Source organism: Ctenopharyngodon idella, chromosome 3, assembly GCF_019924925.1.
Source record: "Ctenopharyngodon idella isolate HZGC_01 chromosome 3, HZGC01, whole genome shotgun sequence".
NCBI classification, from domain to species: Eukaryota; Metazoa; Chordata; class Actinopteri; order Cypriniformes; family Xenocyprididae; genus Ctenopharyngodon; species Ctenopharyngodon idella.
In genome coordinates this window covers 33,792,718-33,804,630 of record NC_067222.1, presented here as the reverse complement: position 1 = coordinate 33,804,630, position 11,913 = coordinate 33,792,718, and the positions used below count along the sequence as shown (strand labels likewise).

General features: G+C 37.7%; 2 protein-coding genes across 4 annotated transcripts; one reads left to right on the top strand and one right to left on the bottom strand.

Annotated features, from left to right (window-relative positions):
• Positions 1-366: 366 nt before the first annotated feature.
• Positions 367-7,780, top strand: mlx (MAX dimerization protein MLX). 3 transcript variants are annotated; one of them, XM_051885457.1, is made up of 8 exons: positions 367-494; positions 1,244-1,283; positions 1,541-1,630; positions 2,121-2,230; positions 3,276-3,378; positions 3,473-3,572; positions 5,001-5,202; positions 6,328-7,780. In XM_051885457.1, the coding sequence occupies exons 1-8, from the start codon at positions 453-455 to the stop codon at positions 6,382-6,384; spliced, it is 744 nt and encodes a 247-aa protein (XP_051741417.1). In that variant the 5' UTR covers positions 367-452; the 3' UTR covers positions 6,385-7,780. The 3 variants fall into 3 exon arrangements, with proteins under 3 accessions (XP_051741417.1, XP_051741418.1, XP_051741419.1); XM_051885458.1 differs by having other exon boundaries at positions 374-494; positions 1,247-1,283; XM_051885459.1 differs by lacking the exon at positions 367-494 and adding an exon at positions 1,096-1,114.
• psmc3ip (PSMC3 interacting protein) lies at positions 7,507-11,517 on the bottom strand. The gene is made up of 8 exons (XM_051885460.1): positions 11,359-11,517; positions 11,116-11,216; positions 10,857-10,946; positions 10,663-10,774; positions 10,440-10,585; positions 8,504-8,557; positions 8,149-8,208; positions 7,507-8,013 (listed from the first exon to the last, which is right to left on the bottom strand). Exons 1-8 carry the CDS (start codon positions 11,378-11,380, stop codon positions 7,957-7,959), a joined length of 642 nt encoding a protein of 213 aa, XP_051741420.1. The 5' UTR covers positions 11,381-11,517; the 3' UTR covers positions 7,507-7,956.
• Between the last annotated feature and the right edge of the window lie 396 nt (positions 11,518-11,913).

The following is an 11,913-nucleotide window of genomic DNA, read 5'->3' as shown; positions in this document are numbered from 1 at the left end:
CGTAAAATTACTGGATGTCCTAGTAATTTTCTGTCCGTATCCGTTTTTATTTTACAGTGTACCTATCTATCCTCACATTATCATGTCCTACACATACATATTCTTTAACACTCAGTTTGATCCACTCTCTTAGAGCACCACCACGTGGAATATGACTGAACAACACACACTGGCGTTCATCTTTACTTATAGGAGATGGATCAATGTAAGGTAAGGGCGAGATAAATAGCTACATAGACAGTGCGATATATAAAAGAGTAAATGAACGAATAGATGAATTAATAATCATTTCCGTTGAATTAACAATTAACTTATCAAGTTTATCGGAAGTCACAAGGAAAAGTGGGTTTTAAGAGAGATGGACAGAGTGGAGGATGAGTCTCTAGAATGAGGTTTAGATAATGGCCACTAGGGGGCACACTTCATAATATCCCATCATTGTTTATTCCAAAATGACGGAAAACAGCGCGTCGCCGGAGGATCCCTGGCTAAAAGTAAGCAAAACTATTCAGATAAAGACCGTCTGTTGATTTTAAACAGCCGTTTCCTTCCAACTTAGTAACATGTGTTTCTGTTCATCTGTGTAGGTCTGCAATGGTTGGTTTCACTTTCTAGCTCAGCTGGCTAGCCGTAAAGTTCAGCATGTCAAAAGAACAATTACAGCTTCCCACATATTCTTTAAACGTAGAGTATAGCAGTGATTTAGACAACAAATCACTGCTGAAACGAGGCCGAAAAAGTTTCTGCGCGTGAACGAACCATTTATGTTGTTAATGTTAGAATGGAAGCTGTGTAGCAGATGTTTTAGTTGAGTTAAGTCCGCTAAGCTAACTTGCTTGTTGGCTACATTGACAGTTTCTGGCTGTTTCAAAACGCATTTAACTGCCTCACTAGAAAGTGAGGTTCTCTTTTGTTCATCACTATATTTATTCTCGAGTTCCTACCTCATATTCATGTACAACGAATAAAATATGCCCTCTTTTCCGCAAGCTGTAATGACAGCTTGACAATATGACAGTGATTGCTCAATCTGACAGCTTGGAGAGACATTATATTTTAAAGGGGTTTATTTAGGACACCTCACAGTTGGAAGTTAGAGGTGTCCTAGATAAAGGTAAGGCAGGACAGGTTAGGCTCGGTTTGCATATGTGATCATCATTTGGCTGGTATCTGGATGTTTAGTCTGACTGGCTTTGGATGTTCTTCTGTTTGTCTTTCTGTATCACCTGTCACTATGTCTCAGCAGACGGATGGCGGCTTCAGCGACAACGGCTTCGATCACAGTGAGTACCTGAGCTATAAATTATTACTGAAAGTCTCAACTACACAGTTAGGCTAACAGTGTTTTTTATCCAGCTTATATGCCAAGATGAGGGATAGACTTCAGAGTAGGTTAGATTAAGGTAATAAAATCATAAAACATAATTACCTCATAGGCTGGACTTGACAGACTGAAACTACTCGGTTTGTGCTGTCAAATATTGTAATAACCAAAGAGTACCACTAGTTTACATATTTGCACTTATTTAAATATCTTTAGGTTTCTTTGCTGATAATGCTTGCAAAGGAAGTATGGTGTCAAGAGCCAACAGCATTGGATCCACAAGTGCCTCTTCAGTACCAAACACAGGTGATGATACTACTAATCTCAATCATGTAATATCAACATTGATAAATAGCCTTTGCTGTAAAATGGCCATTGTTTTCCTTTTCTGGATGGTTTGCCACTGTTAAAGTTGGCAAGAAATCGAAATTCATCTATTTTCTAAATGCATTTTATAGATCTTAATGTGAACGATTCATCCATCCATACGTTTCATTATTCTTCTATTTTTTTGACCTTGTAATTTTTATAAATAATGTAACTGTATCTTATCTCTGTTGATGTACGCCAGACTTCTCTAATCATTTAGCATTTGTCTGCCGTTTTTGAGTTCAACGCCCACATCTCAAAGTCCAATCAACCGTCCTATAATTTTTCTTTTTCGATTATCCATTACACTTGGAAGTACTAGTCATAATACGGAAGAGAAGATGTGTCGATACTTTAAAGAGAGATAAAATTTAATAAATCATGACCACTAGTAGCTAACAGATGGTTCTTCTTCCTTTTGGTTTAGATGATGAAGACAGTGACAACAGACATGAGACGCCCTATAAGGAGTCGTATAAAGACCGGAGGAGACAGGCACACACACAGGCAGAGCAGAAACGCAGGGATGCCATCAAGGTAAGACCATGAAGAGGAGATTTTTTTCAGGCAGACAAGACATAGATATATAGTAGCCGACATAAGCACAATCTTTTCCGGTTTCGTAATATAGATGCCAAGGGAACCCAAGTGACAGCAATGATCAATCATAAAAGCACAATAATTACTTAACTTGACTGTATTCAAACGTCAAAACATTTCATTTTTAATATTGCTTTGGATGATTGGGTTTCGATTGTTTGTCTGATAGCAGCCGTACACGGTGACTTTCAGTTCAGGGCAGCAACTGTGCTCATAAATCTGCTTAGAGAGGGCAAACAGGACACGTTGTTGTGTTTAAAAACAGGACAAAGAGCAAATCTCATGCAATTAAATGCAAGAGTGCCTTGAGATGCGTTTTTAAAAGTTTTAATTTTGTGGGCTTTGTTAATAATAATAATAATGATTATTAGTAGTATTATTAACACTAAATAAAAATATCAAACAAAATTTTACCATTGTACGGAGCCCCGGACATGACATGCAGGGAAAAAAAATAGGCTAAAATGTGCGCACGATTTATAAATTGAGGGAAAGAAATAGTAAATCGTGCACACGTTATAGTAAATTGTGCATACAATTTAGTAAAATCGAGGGAACGAATTAGTAAATCATGAGCACGATTTAATTTTTTTCTTGCATGTCCTGTGCGGGGCTCCGTATCATTGTAATATTTCACTTAAAAAAATATTTTCACTTTTACATTTGTAAAATTACAGTACTAATTTTTATGGTCTTAATTTTCAAACATTAAATGACCAAGATGTTATTTTGACAGAAAAACACAGGGAGCCCTTCTATTTTGTTGTCAACAGCCAGTTTATAAGAACTTCTCATTACAAATTTGTTGCTTTCCCAAATGCACTGTTATGAGACCCAATCTCAGAGCAGATGCAGAAATACTGTAAACCGAGCCACTCAAAACACTATATCATGAGCTGCCCATGTGTAAAAGTACACAGTGCTGTGCTTCACACAATCAGCTCATCACTCAAAAGTGTCTGTATGGATCTCTATCCCACAGAAAGGCTATGATGACCTGCAGTCTATAGTGCCTACATGCCAGCAGCAGTCTGACTTTGCCATGGCAACACAGAAGATCAGCAAAGCTACAGTCCTTCAGAAGAGTGAGAACCTGCATTACCTATTTATTTTCCTTGTAACAAGTCTTTTAGTCTGGAATGGAAAAGCTCAGCAACTCTTGTGTGTGTGTCTTTGCAGCAATCGACTACATTCAGTTTCTCCATAAAGAAAAGAAGAAGCAGGAAGAGGATGTTTCCACACTTAGGAAGGAGGTGATGGCACTGAAAATTATGAAAACGTGAGTGGTTGGTTATTCAAAGGGGGGGCCGGAAACATTTTTAGCTGCATAAGCAGACAAATATAGTTCCACTTATTCTCCTGCAGGGCTGTTTTGGGGTTTCAGAGGGCTTTATCTGACACTGTCACTCTTCTGCCAAGAAAGATAACACCCTTTAAGACCTTTGAGGGAGGGAGAAGTCTTCACATACAAATGTGACCTCTAAGGCCACATTTTCACTGCAGGTCTTGATGCCACATTCCATTTTTTTTTTACTATATCGTTTTTTCTTTGTTTTGTTTTTTCCGATGACCAGCTTATATCACCTTTTAAAAGTGACCCATATCCAATATCTGCATTTACAATAAACACTTGCCGAAATAACCCAAGGTATATGTACTGACATGGAAAAGCTTAGGTCAATAAGGAAGTAAAAATGGACACAGACAAGATGATAATGCAAGCTTTTGCTTTCTGCACCATATTTAAAGGTCGCCCCAAAGGCTAAAAAAACATAGCATGTTTCCACTGGGTTGCGCCTTTGTCCTCCATTGCGCCATTGAAAAGAGTCATGTGATCACAGTTGGTGTCCACCTGATTTGACGTCATTCGCCACCTTCACTTTTTGAATGACGTACGACTTGCATTGACTGGGGAATAACTGATCTGTCCGCTTATGTGGCAGATGCAAACGCACATTTCCGATTCATGTCAGATTTATTTCCACATATGAATGAGGCCTGAAACTGATCTGAGAATATCGGAATCCATGTGCTTTTTTTCCTGGTTACATATTCGTGAATCCTATCTTACCTGTGCCACGTGGGAGGAAAAAATAATCACATAGCTGAGTGTTTTTGAAAGTGTTGTATTTTGTTTGGTTTAATAATTAACATTACATTTGTGAGTATGACTCTCACTCGGCTTGTGCAGCCACTTCAAAACTGTTCACAAGCTTCTATGGGTTTGATTTTGGTTGTCATTTGTTGAAATAAAGCAGCAGCGCGTGACACTGTTTTCACGGTAACCAGATCAACATTGTGAACGGAATTCTACAAAACTTCAGTGAAAACACCAAATGATCATGCAGTGGGATAAAATATCTTCTCTTCCCTGCAAATGATACCATGAAGAATGTGAATATTTAACCAAGTCAAAAACATAAAAGATAAGCAGGTATTCATTTCAGTATCAGCAGACGCAAAACGCTATAAAAGGTGACAACTTTTAAAGTTAAAAAACGGTACAAGTTACGTAAACGATAAAAGCTCATTGTGGTTTCTCGGTTTGATAGATTTGAGCAACCATAAATGACGCAAAACAGGAATTTTGAGTTTGTGATAGGATTCCTATATAGAAAAATCACTCCTTGCCCTCCAGCTGCATTACGCGTACAGCAATGACGTCATGTGCAAACAACCTATTGACACTGTGTGGGGTTTGTTTCAGGAACTACGAGCACATTGTGAAGGCCCATCAGAATAACCCTCAGCAAGGCAGCGAGCAGGTTTCAGATCAGGTGAAGTTCAGCGTGTTTCAGAGCATCATGGACTCTCTATTCCAGTCCTTCAGTGCCACAGTGTCAGTCAGCAGTTTTCAGGAGCTCTCCGCCTGCGTCTTCAGCTGGATTGAGGAACACTGCAAGCCACAGGTAGCACACATACGCATGCTCACATTTAAGCAGGGGTTCTCAACATTTGACTCCAAGGCCTGCTGTTGTCCACAACAATTTTCAAAGGCCCCATGACTTTTACTGTGGTTTTGATTTACTGGATAAGGATTAAAGGATTAGTTCACTTTCAAATGAAAATTACCCCCAGCTTTACTCACCCTCAAGCCATCCTAGGTGTATATGACTTTCTTCTTTCTGATGAACACAATTGGAGAAATATTAATAAATTTCCTGACGCATCTAAGCTTTATAAGTGCCTCCATCCACATCCATCATAAATGTACTCCACACAGCTCCATGGGGTTAATAAAGGCCTTCTGAAGCGAAGCGTTTGTGTAAAAAAAAAAATCCATATTTAACAAGTTATGAAGTAAAATATCTAGCTTCCACCAGCCCGTCTTCCGTGTTCAACTTAAGAAGAAAGTGAAAACTTTCGCAGTTCAAAAAGCTTACACTACGTCCTACGCCTTCCTTATTCAACTTACAGAAAAAGCTTAACTGACGTGACGCCAGTTTACACTTTCTTCGGAAGTTGAATACTGAAGGCGGTCTGGTGGAAGCTAGATATTTTACTTCATAACTTGTTAAATATGGATTTTTTTTTTTTTTTTTTTACACAAACGCTTCGCTTCAGAAGGCCTTTATTTTCTCATGAATGTGCGTTGCAGATCAATATTTTCTTAGCGGCAAATTATGTTTTTTTTGCGCAAACAAAGCACCTTTCTGGACCTTGAAAGTGGTAGTTGTGTTTGATGTCTATGGAGGGACAGAAAGCTCTCAGATTCCATTAAACATATCTTAATTTGTGTTCCGAAGATGGACAAAAGGTCTTACGGATGTGGAACGACATGAGGGTTAATTAATGACAGAATTTCATTTTTTGTTTGAACTAACCCTTTAAATCTTGTTCTGTCTCATTTCAAATCAGTCATCTTGAGGTTCCTTTAGAAGTTTGCTGAGGCCCCCTGGTTGAGAACCACTGTCTTAATGGACATTTACACTTGCTATTTTTATGATCAGATACCCTCCGTTTTTCTGTCAATCAACGACACAGGTTTAGATAAACATTCCCAGACTGACCATGTTTTTCTGTATTGTTGACAGACGCTGAGAGAGTATGTGGTGACTGTGCTGCAGCAGGTGAATGGTCAGCTGTACTGAAGTTGTCCATCTGTCTGTCTCTAATATCAGGCTCAGGCTAATATCTCATTCAAGAACACAGGGACAGTCTCTCTTTCACACACACACACACACACTATGCAGCACACTAATGGACTGGGGTGCGTTCAAGAACTCTGAAGAGATGAAGTAGCGCTTGCTCAAGTATTGACTGATATTATGAAGTGTTATAGCAGTGATTCCAATCAACAAGTGTGGAAATGCAATCAATTTTATAACTAGTAATTTGGAAGGTAAGAGGAAAAACATGTTTGTTACTGCATATTGCATATTCTGTTTCCTCATACACCTTCAGCTGGTTTAAGAATTTAAACAATGCAAGTTCTGTTTGGTTGTTGTCAAACACACCTCAGTCCTAAAGTTTAATCATATCGGTTTGTTTCATCAGTATTCATATTTTCACAAGTTTGCAGTTGTGATGCTGAGATACACTAGCAACCTTACAACCACAAATATGAGGAACACCCAGCTGTCCAACAACTTCACAACCCACATACCGAGGTGTGAAATGTCTCAGTTTTCTGCATTTTAAACCATACAGCTGACTTTGAATGATTAAGCTTGGTGTGTTGCATTCAGTTATCATCTTTACCTCATTTTCAAGTCATTTTCCAAAGCACAACTACATTTTCACCTTTGCAAACAGCTTAGTGCTGGAAAGGGGAACTGAGAGGTCTAGTTACACTGTGATGCATCACTGTCAGTTGGTTTTTACGTCCAAAAACAGCTGTCCCACATGCTTTAATATATTTAAAGTTAGGCAAGGCTGAGCCATCTTTGTTCCTCTTTTAAGCCACTGTCCTTGGGGATGCTGTGACCAAAGATTGCAGTGTCTACGCACAAATAATGGAAGATAAGCCTCTTATTGTCATTTTATGTACATTTTTATTCAGCTGTGTGTAGCGCAATAATGTCCAGTGTTTTATTCTACATTTATGTTAATGGTTTGAGCTCTTGTGATCAGTAAGTTTTCTTCTGCATAAGCTATCATTGAAGACACAGTCGCATCCGTGCGTGGTAGCAACTTCACATGGTGTGACCGCCCAATTTTTATTTGTGTTTTAATGAATGTTAATTTAGGCATAATGAAAATTAGAATCAAAGTCTACTCAGGACACAGATTTTTATGTATCAAGATCTTTTTTAAATAACAGATTGTACAATCAGCTGTTTGACCTGTGCTGGAATAAGGGACGTCTTCACAAGTTAAGCCATACAGTGAAGCGAAATGCTAGCTCATGAAAACGAGGCTACGTCGTGCTGAACTACTATACTAGACTCTGTGCTTCTGCATTTCTGACTTCAGCAAGAGAATCTGTTTGAATTATTTTTGTATCGGTATACTTTTTAATTGAAAAATAAACAATATTCAAACTTATTTACAGCTTGTAGGTTCTTTCTTTTACAACATAACTTTTATAAATAGGATTGGTTTCTAACAAAACAGTTCTCTTGGCATCACAGAATCCTCTATGTTACTTTCCAACCTTTCCAAAAGTCTGGTGTCCCAGCAACGATTTCTGCGGAATCTGGATTTAATCAATGAGTCCTCCATCAGATGTTGGGCATTGTCACTTTATGGTCCTCATCTGTTTCAATCCCAGCCTCCTCCTGATTTCAAACATATGCACAAGATAAAAAGGGAAGACTTAGGTAACAGTAAAAAAAATAACATACTGACAGAGATCTAATGTTTTTCATTTGGCAGTAAAACAATACACAGAATATTCTAAGGGAATGACTCACCAGAAACTGTTTCTTGCTTTTTGGATACCCCTCTAAAATAGCTCCAACCATATCAGAAACCTGGTAGGTAAAGAGACAGAAATTACTTAAAAGCTATGCTTGGAGTTTCATATCATGGTACAAGAGCCTTTCAAGCTAAATTTCTGTATAGTTTAAGTTATATAGCACTATCACAGGTATTTAAGACCACAGTATGCAGTTTCAATTTGTACATTAATGAGCTATGGTGTTGATAACAAAAATAAATTGGAAATGAATGCATTTTCATAAAGGCATGCCTTACGTTGGTGTCATTAAAAATTAGCTGACAATTTGTCTCCTGAAGTTGTAAATGGGTGCTTTTATGGATCATTACCATTCTCTTTCTCTTCCTCCACTCTTTCACATAAGTCTCTCTCTCCTTGTAAACCTGAGGGGCAAGAAATACATTTGTCAGCAACATAAGAATAATATATTGTTGACTGCCCCAAGACAGCAACATTATCTGTATAAACTTCACCTAATGAATCAAACATATTTCAGAGACGTTAGAAGGCTATAGATTGGTCTTTTTGCAGTACTTACAAAAAACGATTTAATGGGCAGAACACGACAATAAGGATGGCTTGGGGCCAGTGTGGGAGAGATTCAGGTCGGTGGATAGAAATGTCATTTGCACTGATTCGACACTACATTTTGTGTTCATTAATCATGTATAAGGCTGGCAAATGTTAACACTTGGCTTTCTGTCATGTATTGAATATTGTTGTAATATCAGCTGATTTAAATGTCACTAAGGTCATGTCATGTAACTACCTAAAGATGCCAAAATTGTGAGACTTTGGCTACGTTCAGACTGTCAACTCAAATCTGATTTTGGTGTATATGCGATTGAAATCTGATCAGATTTAGCAAGTGTGAACGGCAAAAAATAAAAAAATGAAATGCGATTGTTACAAATCGCATTTCAAGCTACATTCATATGTGGTTTGAAATCCTATTCAAATCGCATTTCTGGAAATCTGTTTCAGTCTTACTGCTCTCACTTATGTGACTTTCTCACACCACGTAAAAAATAAAAAAGTCAGACGCTGTTATAGAAAACATGCTGAAAGTCAACAACTGTGTTGTTGCAAAGTGCTGGAAGGGCAGAGAATGACAATATAAGGAAGACATGTTTTGAAACTGGTGGAGACTACAGCACTGAATAAAGCCACGCACACCAGCCTGCTTCATTTCTGCCGCTGCCTCAGAAGATGCAGTAGTCCAGTGCAGCGGCTACACATTGTCATGTTGTAAATAACACAACATCTGTATTGCAAACCCCTCCATGTTGTTGTTCTTTTTGGTGTTTGCCTATCATCTCGACGTCATTGCCATAGAAACCAATGCAGACATTCCAGAAAATGAAAGAGCGGCATGAGACACAAAAATCGGATCTGAACGGTTGCGATACATGAGGTGGACAGTCAATAATTTTAAATCGGATTCCAATCGGATACACAAATAATCGGATTTGGACTGACAGTGTGACCGTAGCCTTTGAGAATGTTTTCCACCATATGTCACAGCTTTCCAGCAAAAGTGTGTGTATGGATTTATAGCGGTCATTGAGTTACACCATTGCAGAATTGTTAGGGGGGTTTATTGAAAAGTCAAGTTAAAATTAAAATATACACACTACCATTCAAAAGTTTGGGGATTGTATGATTTATGTTTTTGAAAGAATTATCTTATGCTTAATAAGGCTGCATTTATTTGATCAAAAATGAATTAAAACAGTAATATTGTGAAATGTGATTTAAAATTTCTATTTTAATATAATTTAAAATGCAGTTTATTCATAATGGCAAAGCTCAAGAAACATTATTATCAAGGTTAAAAACAGTTATAACTACACATACACAAACTGATAATTTTTTTTCAAGATTGTTTGATGAATAGGAAGTTCAAAAGAACAGCATTTATTTGAAATAGAAAACTTTTGTAACATTATAAATGTCTTTACTGTCACTTTTGATCAGAATCCTTGCTAAATAAAAGTATTCTTTTTTTAAAATATATATTAATAATTGACCCCAAACATTTTAATGATAGTTATTTCCTGGCACATAATGTTGAAAAAAATAAAATGCATTCTTTTTCGGTGAGTCTAAAAAAAAAAAAATGCTGGCAGGGCAAGTAAAAATGTACTACTAGTCTAACCTGGCAAGCCTAACCTTACTGTTGATCCCAGACTAGATCCTGCATTGTGAATTTGACAAACCAAGACCAAAAATCAACAGACATTAAAGAATGCAGTGATTTCGAACCTTCTCCCTCTCCTCAGGGGTCACGTGGTTTGTAGATGACTTGATTTTATCCAGCCGCTCTCTGTACCCAGAACACTCTGCCTGCAGCTCCTGGATCTGTGCCTTCATCTCTGCTGTGGTTAATGAGCTGTTCAACTCCTTCAGCTCTGTGGGCAAAGTTTTATCAAACACTGGCAGTTCAAACAATATATCTTTTCCCAGCAGCACATCTTGTCATGCACACCTGTATCCAGCTGCCTGCAGCTCTGTGAGATGGTCTGTACTTCAGCGCTGATCTCCACGATACGACTGTCCATCTTCTTAAGTTCAGCATCGCTCACATCCGCAAACTGAGACTGAAGGGACAGAAAGTCAGGTTGATTAACCAACACTGGGTGAAACTCCATCCAATTATATTATATGGGGAATCACACCAACCTGATCTGCAAAGTAGATCTTCTGCTTTCCATAGACTTTCTCTTTAATCTTTCCCTCCTGTGCAAGCTGATCCATTGCTTTGACCACAGCCTGTGTAAGTGCAATGAATAAAATAGTGGCGTTTAACATCATACACTCGATCAAACTGTAAAAATGATTTCACACAGTGAATACCACAAAGAGCCCCTGAGATATCAGAGACAGATGTCATCAAAACAAAACTGGACAAAAGTGTTTAGTCTGAAATGTTGCGTTTTACCGTTTTACCCAGACCACACTGCTTCTGTAGGTTGGTAAAAACATCCTGAGCACTATAGGGTCTGTTTTTCTCATTAAGGTAAGCGAGGATCTGTGCGACACCTGTGTGTATGAGACAAAGATGTAAATCTGATGTGTTATAGATGATTATTTTATAGCTTCGTTGTGCTATATCATTCATGAAATTACAACCAGATAAAGACATAAAACGTCCACTCGTGTACTTTAAAGAAGTATCGTGTACCTGAACTGTCCTTTTTGCTCATTGTTAATTCAGTCTAGATCTGTCAACGATCTCTGCACTCTTCTGTTGTTTACTTCAGTCAGCTTTCGCGCGCCAAGTTGAATTGTGGGTCTACCGATGATGACGCCACCTACGTCTTCGAAGACGCCATTTGTGTTGTTGAAAGAATTTGTATGGGACGGGCTGAATTTTCTTTTGAATATTAAATATCGTCTATGAATATGTTTTAAATAAATAAAAAATATATATCAACGTTTAGCTCATCTAAGAAAACACCTAAAACATTTTGTCATTATGACACTATGAAACAAAGGATATATTTCTAATGAGTTTACGTATATAAAATTCACTATTGAAAATGATCTTTGCCAACGTAACTCTTCTACATCTTTTGTTTGTTTGTTTTAGTTGATTAGACAGCACTGATTTTATAAAATGGCATTATTAAAGATTGATCAATTGATAATCATTACAAGAATGCTTATAATATGGGGGGGAAAAAAAAAATTCTAGGTCTAATGCAAGTGTTTTCAAATAATCCCTGCTGTTTATGTT

Coding starts and splice junctions, on each gene's coding strand:
- mlx (XM_051885457.1), top strand. CDS start 453: ATGACGGAAAACAGCGCGTCGCCGGAGGATCCCTGGCTAAAA. Junction 2,231..3,275: donor AACGCAGGGATGCCATCAAG/GTAAGACCATGA, acceptor TCTATCCCACAG/AAAGGCTATGATGACCTGCA. Junction 3,379..3,472: donor AGCTACAGTCCTTCAGAAGA/GTGAGAACCTGC, acceptor GTGTCTTTGCAG/CAATCGACTACATTCAGTTT.
- psmc3ip (XM_051885460.1), bottom strand. CDS start 11,380: ATGAGCAAAAAGGACAGTTCAG. Junction 10,586..10,662: donor CTGCAGGCAGCTGGATACAG/GTGTGCATGACA, acceptor CTTTGCCCACAG/AGCTGAAGGAGTTGAACAGC. Junction 8,209..8,503: donor GGAGGAAGAGAAAGAGAATG/GTAATGATCCAT, acceptor TTTACCTACCAG/GTTTCTGATATGGTTGGAGC.